At 43.9% G+C, this 16077-nt stretch overlaps 1 protein-coding gene across 1 annotated transcript; it reads left to right on the top strand.

Annotated features, from left to right (window-relative positions):
* The first annotated feature begins 56 nt into the window (after nucleotides 1-56).
* DKK4 (dickkopf WNT signaling pathway inhibitor 4) lies at nucleotides 57-14695 on the top strand. Its single transcript, XM_025886322.2, has 5 exons — nucleotides 57-186; nucleotides 11684-11833; nucleotides 12347-12497; nucleotides 12968-13117; nucleotides 14338-14695. Exons 2-5 carry the CDS (start codon nucleotides 11723-11725, stop codon nucleotides 14586-14588), a joined length of 663 nt encoding a protein of 220 aa, XP_025742107.1. The 5' UTR covers nucleotides 57-186; nucleotides 11684-11722; the 3' UTR covers nucleotides 14589-14695.
* Nucleotides 14696-16077: the final 1382 nt, after the last annotated feature.

Genomic DNA, 16077 nt, shown 5'->3' with positions numbered 1-16077 from the left:
GGGAGGGGCTGCGGGCGAGGCGGGCGGAGAGGACCTGGGACGCAACTGATGGATGCTGTGGCCTGGCGCGTTTCGTTCAGATGCCGAGCAGATCTTTATGGGAATTTCATCTCCGACTGACTAAAATTCAAGAATGTGACCCTTAGGTTATCTCATCTTAAGGATGAGTAAACGGGGCCCCCAGGGGTAAGTGACGTGACTTATTCAAGATCACTCAGGTAGCGATAGATTATAATTCAAAGGGAGGGAGGAGATGGAGGAGAGAAAGCTCTTCCTTAGAGAATACCAACTAATAAATATAGAAACTATAGAAAGAGAAAATCACCACTCTGGATCCACCAGTTTCAGGCAAAAAATATCAATAGATGCTAGACATTTGAAGATAGTCATACAGTTCCAAAGTATCAGCCTACAGATTCCTTACTAAAGAAAAAGAGTAACTTCACATCAAAGAAGTCACCCTTAACCAAGTAATCAAACTTAACATCACCAGGGATGGTACAGAGGACACAAAGGTATTATTCTTGCTAAAGGTGTGTCTCTCTTCATGAGGAAACAATCAGACAAATCCAAATTGAGGGACATTCTGCAAAACAACCGCTGGGTCTCTTCTAAAATGTAAATTTCATGAAAGATTAAGAAAAAGGCTAACGAACTGGTCTAGATTAAAGGAGACAAAAGAAAGGAATGGCACTGCAAGCAATGTGATCCTAAATTGAAACCTGGGTCAAAAAAACAAGAAACAGCTATTGAGAAACATTATTGGCATAATTGAGAAAATTTGACTTCATTATGTTACTATCGCAACAATGTATGGTTTTCTGATGTTTATATTCGTATCTTGGTTATGCAGAAATAGCCTTGTTTTTAGGAGATGTATGCTAAAATATTTAGGAGTGAGATAGCATGTATCTGCAACTAATTCAAATGGTTTAAAGAAAAGACAAAAAAATGTATAAAACTAACAATTGGTGATTCTAGGTGGAGGATATATGGGTGTTCGTTGTATTATTCTTGAAACTTTCCTGTAAGTTTTATAGTTTTCAAAATAAAAGTTGGGGAGAAAACCCCACAAAGTTATTGATGTCCAGTCTACAAGTTGCTACTTGAGTCAGTAGGCAGATATCATTATTTGCCTGGTGTGTGTAAGGCATTTCAGGCTAATAGACAAGTAAGATAAATGCTCCCAAAGGACTCATAATGTAGGACTTGGACAAATAAATACCTGTTGGATGAGGCAGAATATGATAAATATAATAAGCAAAGCAGTATAACTTAGTAGGCTAAATAAAATGAGCTTTGGATTCCAAAGAGGCTGAGTTTGTATCCTAGATGGGCCAACTCTTTGTTCTTAGGCAAGCAACTTAACTTCTCTATGTCTCAGTCTCTACCTCTGTGAAATAGAAATACATAATATTTACTTCAAAGGATTGAGTGGATAATAAATAAAATAAAGTATCTATAGCATGTAACAATCTACCTGGCATATGGAAAATGTTCATTAGTTAATAACAGATGAAAATGAATATGCTGTAAGAGTTTAAAAGTTACACAAAATTTTATGTGCACACACACACACATATACACATATATGCACACGTACATATATTAGGGCCACACTTCAGCCTGTGCTTTGGCACAGACCCGGCCTGTGTCAGATACAGCAGGCCATTAAAGGCTATTATAAAGAGCACTTGAATGGGAATTTGGCAACATTCCTTCCCTCAGCTTCTGTTATCCAAAGATCTCTCTTCTGAAAGGACCTGACAACAACAATCCTAGGTCATGTGGAGAGACTTTCTCAGGAAGGTGATGAAAGAAAGTGTTAAGGAGAACACCTGCCATCGAGGAGATCCTTCCTTTGCTTCATATCCCTCTGGCCCTGTCAACTTAGCCTGATCCAGGTTCATGCTCAATGTCCATAGCAAGACCCTGGCCTTGACCACCTTGAAACTACAGCCAGTTCTCATTCCCCCACTCATACTGGGATCTAAACCCTTGGGACCTCCCCAGTCCAAATCCTAGTAACATTGCATTCTTCTCCTATAAAGTCTCTAGAACCAGGATTTTAGAGCAGGGAAGGGATTTTAGACTCCTTCATGGGTGAGACATTTGTTAAGCACTTTCTATGGGCAGGGCACCATGCTCAGAGCTGATGTAGGAGGAAACAGCCCTACGTGTCAGTGCTGTCTGGGTCCAGAGGCCCATGTCACCTTGAGGGTGAGCAGTTTTCCAGTACAAGTTACCTGCTGTAGTCAAGACAGCCTGCTGATCTGCCTCCATTACCTTTTTGAAAGAAAAATCTCAGAAGGTTAGTACAGTTTTACCCTCAGAAATGAAAAACAACTGAAGAGCAGAGGCCCCACTATGAAGATTTGGTAGTTCAATTACACTAACTATAAAAAATAAGATTCTGAAGCCAGTGGTATTATTTAATTTCCTGTTTCTTTTCATTAAAGCAAAAGGGCTCACTTGTTTGTTTTCAAGGACTCCAAAATTCTGATGAGGGGTGAGGATCCCCTAGTTACTGAGCAGCTGAAGGCATCTTTGAAGAGGAGGAGGTGCAAACCATGTCTTTTGGCCTTCTACAGGGAGGCTGCAGGGCACAGAGGGACCCAGTGGTGAAAGCCCCTCAGTGTGCTGGGGGAGGGGACCGAAGGCTGCTCCCGAGGAAGTGATGTCTCAGAATGACTTAGGTGGACAACAGGGGAACAGCTTCCAGTGCAGGGGGGCAGAGTGATCAAAGATGTCAATACACCATACCCCGAAATTCCATCTCTAGGGTCTTGTCTCAAGGAAACAATCATGGATGTGTGCAAAGATTTCCCTTAAATAGCTTGAATGATTTAGAATAGCAAAATTTTAAAAACAATCAAAATGGTCAACATTTACAGGATTCACTAAATAAACTATAATACACCCACATTCGGGGTTATAGTACAGCCAAATGTTCCGATTAATATTTGATGATCTGAGGGAAGGTTCAATGAAAAACAAAGAGGAGGAAGCAAAAGTAAATACAGTGTAACCTCAAGCTGTGTGTGTGTGTGTTGTAATTTTACTTTAAGACGAAGCAATGGAGGGGCACCTGGATAACAGTCAGTTAAGCGTCTGCTTTCGGCTCAGGTCATGATCCCCGGATGGAGCCCCACATCTGGCTCCCTGCTCAGCAGGGGAGTCTGCCTCTCCCTCTCTCTCTCTGCCCCTTCCCCTGTCAAATAAATATTTTTTAGTTTTATTTTTTTAAGATTTTATTTATTTATTTGTCAGAGAGAGAGCACAAGCAGAGGGAGCGGCAGGGAGCCCAATGCGGGACTCGATCCTAGGACCCAGTAAATAAAAGCTTTAAAAGAAGAAACGTTGGAATGATAACCAGAAACATCAGTGCTGGGGAGACAGGGCAACGGGTTGGAGGTTGTTCACATGGGGAGGTGTAGGCATTAGTAATGGCTAGTTCTGGAGCTGGTGATAGATTGATTATATTGTATATTAAATAAATAAATGCTATATGTATATGTGTATATGTACCTGCATAGAAAGAAATTGGGATAATTTACCAAAATTTGACAGTGACTGTCTCCGCTGAGTCAGAGTATACGTGACTTTTATTTTCTTCTTTACACTTTACTGTATTTTACAGAATTTTTAAATTTGGAAACATGTTTTTCAGTTATAATTAGAAAAGTTAAGGTCACTCTCATAAGGTGGGGAAGAACTGAGGTTTATGAGGGGAAGTACTGTTCCATAGGGAATTTCCACCAAAAATTGGGAACCGCCTCTGGAATGAATGGAGTACCTGGAATTTCCATTGGGCCTTCTGAGTGCCCACTTCACTTGACCACAAGAGGGCGCAAGGAATCAAAGTGAAAGCAAAGCTAAACCGGCTAGCGTGCTGGGCTTGGGTTTGTGTCAGGGTGATGAACCCAGCCCTCCTCTTGCTCCCCGGGGGGCTTCATCCAAATTCTTCACAAGGTTTGAACACAGTTATGAATCCTACAGGATTGAATGGTGTGTCTAGGGGCTGCCCTACCAGAGTCAGGGTCTATGTTGAATGTCAAAAGGGCACCCTTAAATCTTTCCAAGTTGTCTTTGTGAGGAAACCAGTTTCGTCAACGTACCACATATAGATTAGGGGACAGCCTGGCTGACACAACCTTCAAGTTATTTAATCTTAACCACTATAATCACATTTCCAGAAAGGATAATTTAGGGGAAAGATGACATAGTCCTACGGTTGTATGTAACCCAAATATGGCAACAGGCAGTGTTCCCTGTGATTTTATTTCTCAGTGAATATATAGCTCTGTTTCAAGTGATTTGACATTTGGGGACTTCAGGTAGCAAGCAGTGTAGTGTGGCATAGAGGAAAAAATAAACTTTGGAACCAGAAAACTGATGTTTGTTCAGGGGCGCCTGGGTGGCTTAGTCGTTAAGCGTCTGGCTTCGGCTCAGGTCATGGTCCCTGGGTCCTGGGATCGAGCCCCAGGTCAGGGCTCCCTGCTGCACGGGAGCCTGCTTCTCCCTCTCCCACTCCCCCTGCTTGTGTTCCCTCTTTTGCTGTGTCTCTCTCTGTCAAATAAATAAATAAAATCTTAAAAAAAAAAAGAGAGAGAAAACTGATGTTCAAATTCTACATCTACCTGCAACTCACTAGCTGTATGCAGGGGCAAATTACTTGACCTCTCTGAACCTCGGTGTCTTCATTTTTAAAATGGGGACCTCCAGAAGTAAACTCCTGGTCAAATGGGGCCCACCCAGAGGGCTCCAGGCACAGATAGCTTTCTTTGACCAAAGTTGTGAGGAGGCTTGGACCACCTCCAGGGTACATCCAGGGTAGGAGCCTGGCCAGAGGAGGCTAGATCACACCCTGTGAGTCAGATACATCACAACACCCGGGGACATGGAGTAACCACATGAAGACTTTCCCTGGAAGGGTGACTCTCATGGGGAGGGATACTAGAACCAGGCAGGCCCCCTGGAGAACACCCCAGGGAAATTCAAAGCACGCAGCTTCCCCCCTCCACAAGGGGATTCCAGAGCTCATGTGTGCAGAACTCATGGCTGGGCTTTTTTTTTCTAGTGTCACTAAGATATAATTGACATATAACACTGTGTAAGTTTAAGGAGTACAATGTGATGATTTGATAACACGTATTTATGGCAAATGTTTACCACAGTCGGGTTAGTAAACACATCCTTTATCTCACCTAATAACCATCTTGCTGTTGTTATGGTGAGGACACTAAAGCTCTCCATGTACACAGCACAGTATTGTTAGCTACAATCACGACAGCCACCCATTTTTTAAAAATGTGCTTCTTCGGAATTGGGACTCCAGGAAGGTTTGGGGTCTCCTATTGCCGCGGGAGTCACCTCCTACTTTTGAGGGAAAAGAATCCGACCTAGTTTGGTCTGCATCTTAGGGTCTCGAGCAAAAGACGGCGGAACCTGGTTTGTCCAGGAAGAGGCCGCAGGCAACCAAAAGGCTGAAAGGGCCTCAAGAAGTCAGTTGTAAACTACTCTAGAAACGTAAATATCATTCAGGTAAAAACAAAATATTTACGCGTGCTCAATAGACTGCCGCTGGGGAACACGGTGGCATGGATGGAAGGACACGCGCCACAGGGCCGGAGCAGCCCTGCCACAGGTCCCCCAAGTACGCACACGTCCTCTAGCTCGCTGACTCCTTCACTGACCCAGGGAGGGCGCCGTTACCTTTTCCGACTAATATGTATTGAGACATGGTCAGCTTTTTCATTTTTTCTTGCCTTTTCACAGTAGCGTCTGTAGTCACACTCCCTGCCCCTCCCCGCCATTTTGTGCAACATGGTATGTCGGCCATGACAGGGTACAGAGGAAGAAGAGTATTGCTTATGGTCTGACTGCATCCTCTCCAAATTCCTCTGTAGAAATCTTGATGCCTGATGGGGTAGGTTTAGGAGGTGGGGCCTTGGGGAGGTGCTGGGGTGCGGGTGAAGCCCTCATGAATGGGATTCGTGTCCTCTCTTTTGAGAGCCCAGAGAGCGTTCTCTCTCCTTCTACCTCATGAGACAGCCACTTAGGAGCCAGGAACCAGGCCTGAACCTGCCCGTTTGGGCACCCTGATTTTGGACCTCCAGCCTCCAGGCCTGTGAGAAATCAATTTCTGTTGCTTATCAGCCCCCCTAGTCTGTGGTGTTTTTGTTGTAGCAGCCCAAACGGACTGAGAAAAGTATGGAAAGTGCCCGGGGAACAAGGTAGGGTGGAGAGGCATTTGGCTTTATGAAGTCACACACAACCTCATCTAATTTTTTTAAGTAGAGGGAAGGCAGAGCCTATCCTTGAAGAGGGAAGCTTGTGGACACCTGGAGTGCTCCTGGCTAGATGCCTGGAGCCGAGTCAGAGCTCTGAGGCTGTTGCCCTCTAGAAAAGGGAGGTCCCCAGCACCACGTGTGGGGCGGCTCCAAAGGGGGCAATTCACAGAGACTAGCGGCTGAACGGTGTCTCCTGGGGCTGAGCCACATGGTGGCCAGGGACCCCACCCTACACTCCCAGGACACTGGCCTACAAGAGGACCTCAGCTGAGTGGCCACACCATCAGGGACGAGGCCAGAACCATCTCCCCCGCCTCCACCCTGCTGCCTCCAGGTGCTGCCCCCCTAGGCTTAGTTGCAGGACATCTGACAGACTCCTCCTCTGTGGTTGCAAGCAGTTTGCTTTACCTCCTGACCTCACCTCACTAAACCCTAATGTTTACAGCCACTCTGTGATTATAACCTGCGATCTTTTTCTCCTCTCGACATGCCCCTCTCATCTTTTATTTTATTGAACATTTCCTGTGAGATTCTGCCAAAGGCCTGCTTGTTTCAGCCACTTTGATTTTCTTTTAAGGAAAGCAAAATTTATGGAAATCAAACTGGTTTTGACACAGGAGCCATAACAAATAGAAATTTCCATTCCTAAGTGCATATAAATCATGGGTTCTGACACTCTGCCTTCGACTTGACCCAGAGCACTGTCCTTCGGGAGGATGCAGGTGTCGGCTCTCACACAGCAGCCTGCGGGTGCTGCGGGGGCACCCGCGGGGGGCAGGGCGCAGCAGACCCACAGAGCTGAGGCGGGGGCCCGCGGGAACCGCGCTGGGAATTTTCACCTCTTCTGAGCTCAGTCCATATTGCTCCATCCGAATGGTCCTTTGGCCCGGATGCTCAGTGTGGAACTAAGAGGATCAGCCTGAGACTTTCAGTTAACCCCTAATCCCTGCCAGGGGGCGTCCAGATGGCAGGATCTGGGCCAAAACTGCAGGGGAGGGTTGCTTTGCTCTGCAGCGGACAGAGCTCCTAGGGTCTCCTGGAGAGGCAACCACGGCGACCCGGGAGGCCCCGGGGGGCGCACGGGGTGCCCTCTGCAAGAACTCTGCCGACACAGTCTGCCTTTGTGAGCTTTGGTGCCCTGACGTAGGAGCAGAGAGAACGCCTGTGACGCAGACACGCTTGTAAAGCTGTCTCCTCCCTGCCATCCTCTTCTACTGCCCCATGATCTCTAATCCCCAAATAATTGAGAAGCAGCTTCACAGTAAATACTGCCAAAGGGGCATCTCCGTTCTCATTTCGGTTGCTGGCATCCCAGCTGAGGAACGCCGTGATTATTAATGAGCCAGCAGCCTTGGCAGATTTGAAAATGTACCAAAAGCCCTTTTCCAGGGAGACCTCACATTCTTCTTTTTTTTTAATTTATTTTATTTAAATTCAATTAACATGTAGTGTATTTATCAGGTCAGTGATTCATCGGTTGCATATAACACCCGGTGCTCATCACATCGCCTGCCCTCCTTAATGCCCATCCCCCAGTGGCCCCTCCCCTCCAACAGCCCTGTTTGTTTCCCAGGGTTAAGAGTCTCTCGTGGTTTGTTTCCCTCTCTGATTTCATCTTATTTTATTTTTCCCTCCCTTCCCCTATGATCTTCTGTTTTGTTTCTTAAAATTCCACACAAGAATTCACATTCTTACTTTCCTCAAAACTGCTCCAGCTTTTTAGGAGACCTAGAAATAGTGGCCCTGTTGCCAAATAAGGCCTCAGGTTAGGGGAGAGTTATCCTTGGTGAGTTGGCTCAAACAAAGATCTGTGGAGAGCCTGCCATGGAAGGGCCATGTGTTATGCTGGTACTGAAGTTTATGTGACAATGGAAAGTTCTGGCCTAGAAAAGAGGTAAAAGACACTTGTTTAGAGTGTTATCAATGCCAGCCACTGTACCAGGCCCTGCACATGTATTCCCACATTGAATCCTCAAAATGTGGTCATTATGGAGGAGGTAGTGCCAGCTTCTGGTTGCGGGGGGGCGGTTGCAGCCCCAAAAGCTGAAGTAACTTGCCCAACGCCCCAAAGTTACTATACATTTATTTGTGTATCCATATATCACATAAAAATTGTATGGAGCTTCTACTGAGAGCCAGGCACTCGACGCATGAGGTTATCAAGATGAATCAACTATGGCCCTGCCCCCACAGAGTTTATCCTCTAGCTGGAGAGACAAATAAGCAGACAATCACAATAGAGCTTTGCAAGTTCCATGACCAGTAGGTGGATGGATTGCACGGGGGCGGTGGGTGTTGTGGGGACACAGGAGAATCCAGTCTTGTGATCAGACCAGGCCAGCCTGACCCCAAATCCCATACTCTCCCAGCGCAGAGAGAGACAGAGACAGAGACGTCTGCTTTTCTGTCTCATTCCATGCCCTATACGTGACCCCCTGGGGTCTAATGTCTGCACCCTCTCATACCCTCTGTCTGCAGGAGGCAAGATGGAGAGCATCGCTCATGGAAAGTACCTCAGAGATCTAGCCAAAACTTGAGGATCTGGACAGCTTTCTTCATGGCCACCTGTCACCCCGCCTCCCCTCACCTGCTCTTCATCCTGAATTCTCAGCTTTTGCGCCACAACCGTCCACCCAGGGATGTGAAATTAGAAACGGCCATGTTCTCTCAGCCCCTCTGCCCCACTCACTCCCCACCTCCCACATCAACTGATTGGGGTTCCACTTCGAAATCCCACCCTTTGCTGGGTTCTCGTGGCCACTGTGCCCCTGCCTGAAGTTGGCCCTCCTCCTCCTCATCTGGGCAGTTACATCTGAGTGACGGCCCAGCATCCACTTTCACCCACCACAACCCCAGTTCCACACTGTCACCGGCACCACTCTCTGAAGAAGCAGTCTAGGTCATGCCGCTTTCAAGCTTCAATGTCTCTGATGACTTTATGCTGCATGTGGAATAAAACCCAGTTTTCTTGGCACGGTGTATCAGGCTCTTCATCGTTCAGCCTCACCTCATCTCTCCACCACCTGCCCCAGCCGCACCTGCCCCAGCCGCACAGAATCTCTCCCTAGAGCTGAAGTGCATCTCTCTGCCCCTCCACATGCTTCACCCTCTGAGCCTGGAGTGAGACCATTCCCTACTTCTCAACCCAGGAAACTCCTACTCATCCCACAAAACCCAGCTCAAATTGTACCTCCTCTGTAGACGCATTTCTTTACTTCTCCAGAAGGTCTAGTCACGCCCTCCTCTGTGATCCCCCAGCCCCGCATTTATGCCTTTATTTTAGCGCTTGTTATAATATATTGGAATCATCCCTAGATATATTATGTGTCTTCTGACTGGACACTAGCTCCTCAGGGCCAAGGACTGTGTTTTATTTGTTATTCCCAACATCTAACCAGAGGTTCTGCTACATACGAAGTGCTCAATGAATGTTTCTGCTGTGTCACAGGATTTCCCGTCAGTCCTTTTGTCTGTGTTTATTGACAGAGGCCTTTGGTGCCCTGATATTCTCTCTTCAGTTAGGTAACAGGAAGCAAAGATCCCCAGCAGAGAGGGAACCCTGGGGCTCTCTCCTTTATCCTTGGCCATAATTGTCCAACTTCAAAATAAATCCTGTAACACACCTAGTCACCAGGCTTATCATACTCTCAAAGGATGTTTGATGTTTTCAGTTGTAGCACAAAAAAAAAAAAAAAAAGGACTACTTGCCGAAGAAGTAACTCCCATGCACCATTTGAGTGATGGACAAGCAGCCCAACCCAAGGTAGAGAACCAAGGGAAGGAAGCCTCAGCTCACCCGCTGTTAAATGGCACCAGCCATTACTCAGGACTGGGAACGTTCCTGTTGCACAGAGTGTTGAGATACATTTCAGTGGGCTGATGTTCTGGAGGAAGACCCAAGAATACCAAGAGTGCCATTTATGGCTTAGAAACTATGCATTTTTAGATTTTGTTGTTGTTATTAAAGATTTTATTTTTAAGTAATCTCTATATCCAACATAGGACTCAAACCCACAGCTCCCAGATCAAAAGTCACATGCTCCACCAACTGAGCCAGCCAGGCATTCCTGCATTTTTAGATATTTATTTATTTATTATTTAAGTAATCTCTACACCCAACATGTGGCTTAACTCATTACCCCAAGATGAAGAGTTGCACACCCTTCCAATTGAGCCGGCCAGACATGGTGCCCACCACTGAGTATTACAGCAGCTCACACCTGAGATACCAGGGTGAATCTACACTGAGAACAATGAAACCAAGAAGTGAGGGGAAAAAAATGTTTTGACCCAGATCTAGATTGTTCTACCACTAAAATACTTAGGCAGTGATGAGCACGGGTCTAAATGATTTGACTTTTCTAACAGTCTGGCTGAAAATCAAGGAGACAAAACGGGATGAAGCAGAAGCAGATGTTTTTAAAAAGTCAAATTAGGAAAATTGAAAATGAATGAAATGCCACCTGAAATCAGCTAGAGAAGTGGAGACCTGTTCTTCTCAAGTCCATTTAACACAATGCAATACAAATTAAATACACTGCACATAAAATGCTTCTGACCCTTCCTATCGAATTGTATGAATCTACATAAAATGGGCTTTCTGCGGTTGTCCCCACCATCAAGAAAAGGAGGGGGAGGATTGTTATAAATCTCATTATTTTCCTAATTAAGTAACCCTGGCTTCAAACGGTTCAATTTGCAGTTTAGGAAGGATTATTTGCCAATTGACACTGAATCAGAACAGGTGCTATTGTGTTCACAGCTTTTAAGCTATTGGGATTTTTACATCTGGATGCCAGAGCTAATCAGAAGGCATTTTCTCTCTTTTCTATCTGTCTTCACTATCTGAAGCAGAGTTTAAAGCTTCTCAGGATATTTTGTAACTCATTAGTTTTTGGCATCCTCTACAACCATATTGGCCAATATGATTCATTCTTTCTTTGAGCACAATTAGCTGTGAAAACAGATCTTAGAACAGACTCCCTCCACCCGCAAAGGATTACTGAAGGTAGGAAATGCAGGTGATTATCAGAGTTTGCCTTTGATACAGACATCCTGCTCTTCTGCTAACCCTTTGAACTAACTTTGATATGCAATAATTAAGAGGGATTCAACCCCTGGAGGAGAAGCCGCTGTGGCCCTGCCCCTTCTCTCCTTCTATTGAATCCTTGTTTTGAACTATTGATCAAACAGATTTAAAGGGATTTGTTGAAGCCTGTGTGCGGTAAGGAGGAAGGAAATGAAGGAGGAGGGGGGTGGAGAGAGATGGGGAGCACATCTGGTATAAATAGTTTCACACACCTTACTGGGACGAAGATTTGCTTCTCCTTCGGGAAAAGCAGTTCCAGACGACCTTGAAGGGTTTACATTTTGCTCTCTTGGGGGTTTAGAGCAGCCCAGTTTGGAGGACACAGAGAGGCAATTAAAGGATGGCGGTGGTGGTCTTGCTGGGGCTCAGCTGGTTCTGCGCCCCCTTGGGAGCTCTGGTTCTGGACTTCAACAACATCAAGAGCTCTGCAGATGTGCACGGGGCTCGGAAGGTAAAGTGCCACTAAGGGAGCAAGGGGCAGTTCACGGGGGTAAGGCTCACTGAGCGGCAAGTTGGCAAATGGATGCAGGGGTTGATGTGACCCACTAGAGGAAAAACATCAAATAGGAATGGCACAAACACCAGCACTATATGTACTCAACATGTGGCTCAGCTTCTCGAGGTAATAGATATACATCAAAATCTCATCATCATCTGTAAGACACACATGGGAAGGCATTTTCTTCCATTTTCACAAAGAGCACAAGAAAATGAAATCCTGAGTTTTAAAAGTAGGACAATTTTTCGAACACAACCTTTGTAGCACATAGGTTTCGTCAGTGGAGATTTGATCTCCCCTTTGTGGTAGAAAACGATTATATTGAAAAATTAAGGTGCCACCAAGGGTCTTTCGCTACATGCACAGTGCCACTATGACTTGGCTTCCTCCACCTTCCACTTTGGATTAGAAGTCCTCTTACACCTTGTTGGGTTCCCCAGCCCTGTGACAAGTTTTTCCTTACAGGGTTCACAGTGCCTGTCTGACAAGGACTGCAGTTCCAGAAAATTCTGCCTCAAACCCCAAGATGAGAAGCCATTCTGTGCTACGTGTCGTGGGTTACGAAGGAGGTGCCAACGTCAGGCCATGTGCTGCCCTGGGACGCTCTGCGTGAACGGTAAGCTCTTGTAAACCCTTGCAGCATGGCGCGGCTCCAAGAACAGTGGATTTCCACTGAAAACAGCATCTGAGTCTCATAGGCTAGAATATTCCAAGATAGGCACTCTCTGAAAGTCTCCTGGATTCACGCTTGAAGTCATTTATGCAGCTGCCTTTTCTTAATGCAATAAAATAGTTTATTTCCTGGCAATAATTTTTGTCAACTTACAGATAATGATTTTAAAGGAAGGGTTCAAGATGGAATCTTTCAAATTCTTTAATTTTCACTTGGATTCCACTAATTACTTAACTACTTTCCTTGCCATATGTGCATATAAATATTTAGTGCATATGTCCCAGAAATCATGAAAGTTATATATAAACTGAAGGCAGGGGTACTGCCAAACTATGTAACAGTGTAATAATTAGCATGTCTGTGGTCATAATCCTTGAAGTTAGTAATTCTAACCACACCTGGTTGTCTCTCAGATGTTTGTACAATGGAAGATGCAGCGCCAATGTTGGAGAGGCAGATCGATGACCAAGATGATGTGCACACAAAAGGAACAACTGAGCATCCAATTCAGGAAAACAAACCCAAAAGGAAGCCAAATATTAAGAAATCACAAGGCAGTAAGGGTAAGAGAAGCATTATGAGCACTTTCGTTTTTTTTAAAGGAAAACATTTCTTGGGGCGCCTGGATGGCTCAGTGCATTAAGCATCTGCCTACAGTTCAGGTCATGATCTCATGGGTCCTGGGATCGAGCCCCTGCTCATTGGGAAGCCTGCTTTCCCTCTCCCTCTGACCCTCCCCCTGCTCGTGCTCACTCTCTCTCAAATAAATAAAAGCCTAAAAAAGAAGAACATGTCCTCCTCCTAGGCTATTAAGGATAGGCTGAACCTGACTTGATTCCTCCCCACTTCAGAAACACAGAGGGATTTTGTCCTGTTTTTTTTTTTTTAAAGATTTTATTTATTTCTTTATTTGAGAGAGAGAGAGAGGGAAACAGCATGAGAGGGGGGAGGGTCAGAGGGAGAAGCAGGCTCCCCGCTGAGCCGGGAGCCCCATGTGGGACTCGATCCCAGGACCCCGGGATCATGACCTGAGCCAAAGGCTGTCGCTTAACCAACTGAGCCACCCAGGGGCCCTTCTGTCCTGTTTCTAATCTCTCTCCATCCATAGCTAGGAAGATCATGTAGGGAGTAGCATAAGGCAGTCAGCCAGTCAAGAGGACAGGGGACTAGCCATAATTATGAACTGGTTAGCAAAAAAACCTTTAAGTGAATTTTACACATACATGTTTTTATTGTATGTAATTTAACAAATGGAGGTTTCCCCTTCTTGGTCTTCAGGATACAAAATAAAAGAGAAATGAAAGTAGGTGCCTTAGCTTCTTATTCTCGGACAAAATACAAACTTCACTAAGATGAAGCTTTTTACAAAATTGTAGTCTCAAATTCCAGTCTTGGACATAAAATAATTGGAATGTCTGAAGGCAGTGAATTGGCCAGTTTGTGTCTCCAGGTTAAGCAGCCCCTTTATAAGTCATGGTCTGTGTCTGTATAAATCCCATTTAATAAAACACTGATAAGGGATACTGATTTCATTCCCCAAGGCCGGAAATCTCATCTTTCTTTGAAAATGTTTTAACTTTATAAAACAAATTCTATTAGGTAGGGCTAAAATTTCCATTTCATCTACTTTGGGCATAAGATCTAGCTCTGGGAGACCTGCATGCTGCTTTTATTTTTACTTTGTGGCCTTCAGTTCTAGATCCTACCCTTCACCCCAGCTTACAAGCCCCCTACATGCCACTTTCCCCTTTTATTGCAACAGCACATACAAATCTTGTTACAGGACAAGAGGGAGAAAGATGTCTTAGAACTTTTGACTGCGGAGCTGGACTTTGCTGTGCTCGTCATTTCTGGACTAAAATTTGTAAGCCAGTCCTCCTGGAGGGAGAGGTGTGCTCTAGGAGAGGGCAGAAAGATACTGCTCAAGCTCCAGAAATCTTCCAGCGCTGTGACTGTGGTCCTGGACTATTATGTCGAAATCAAGTGACTGGCAACCGACAGCATGCGCGGTTAAGAGTATGCCAAAAAATCTAAAAAGCTGTAAAGATTTCAAAATAAAGACAACTCCTTATTGTATTCAAACAGAAATTTCAGACATTTGGGTGCCTGGGTGGCTCAGGTGGTCAAGCATCTGCCTTCAGCTCAAGTCATGATCCTGGAGTCTCGGGATCGAGTCCCACATCGGGCTCCCTGCTCAGCAGGGAGTCTGCTTCTCCCTCTGACCCTCCCCCCCATCATGTACTCTCTCTATCTCATTCTCTCTCTCAAATAAATAAAATATTTAAAAAAAAAGAAATTTCAGACATTAATTTAAAAATCTTTCCATAATATCTCTGTAAATAAAATCTTGTAGCAACTGGGATAGAGTAACCTAGAGTGCTGTGAGGTGCTGCCTTGTGATGAATGAAAACTGGCTTTGGCTTTTTGTCTATTTCTGCAAAGTAGTGTGATTCCATAGAAAAGTTTAATTTGATTTAGTGACTCAATTAATTCAAATAAATCTTTACATAATTTCTGGTGAAATTCTGGTAACTGACAGTAGCTTGGGGGAAAAAAAGTGATGGTCTGCAGTTAATTCTTATCTTACCAGTGGAAATTATCACAGTAAATAAAAAAAAAAAATTTTCCTTAAAATCCCTCATTTATTTTCTTTCATTTCTTATAGGGGAAATGCCCCTTCACTACAAAATAATTTGGTTAATAAAGAAATAAAATTTAAAAGGTAGTATTTTACGTGCATTATTGTCCTCTGCAAGTTATAAAGCATTTGCACATATTTTGTTTTCAACAGCTTTAATCATTTGATAAATTTTTACATTTTATATTTATATAATTTTAATTATATAAATATCATTTATATTGTTTTATATTTTAAATGTATAATTTACATAATATATACTTATGTATAATTTACATATTATTAAATTATATTAATCTAGTTACATTAATTATATAGATTATATAATTTCAAAGCTAGGGCCTTCAAGGAGTGTTTTTACTTTCAATAGCTTTACTTAACCATTTGATAACTTTTTATATTTTACATTTATATAATGTTAAAATTTATATTAAATAAACAAATTATATAGAATATAAGATATATTAATTATGTTAATTTAATTATATACATTATATAATTTCAAAGCTAGGGCTTTTTACCTTGGAGGAAAACTAGGGCAAATAAGTGAAATTTTTGTTTGAAGTTGAAGAGGCCATATTTTGTACATAGGGGTGCATGTTATAAGTGGTTTTGCTTAGAGAAGCTCTTTCTCATGAATTACAACCACTTTCAGATTTCATTTAAGAGATAAGTCACACACCTATTCTTAGGTTTTAAGTATATATGACAAAACTGAATATGGGGGCCAAGCCAACCAAAGAAAAAAATTAAATTTATGAAGTTCCCTAATTTCTAAAGAATATTGAATCATCCTCCAGTTACCAGTCTCTGACTTAGCTGTAATTAATAAATGGGAGGAAAGGTAGTAGGGTAATGTGGTTTACAGCAGAAGGGCAGAAAATG

This window comes from Callorhinus ursinus, unplaced genomic scaffold, assembly GCF_003265705.2.
Source record: "Callorhinus ursinus isolate GAN/ISIS: 27379988/994484 unplaced genomic scaffold, GSC_fseal_2.0 scaffold17, whole genome shotgun sequence".
Taxonomy (NCBI): domain Eukaryota; kingdom Metazoa; phylum Chordata; class Mammalia; order Carnivora; family Otariidae; genus Callorhinus; species Callorhinus ursinus.
Note: the sequence above shows the minus strand (reverse complement) of the source record. Positions and strands in the feature narration are given on the sequence as shown.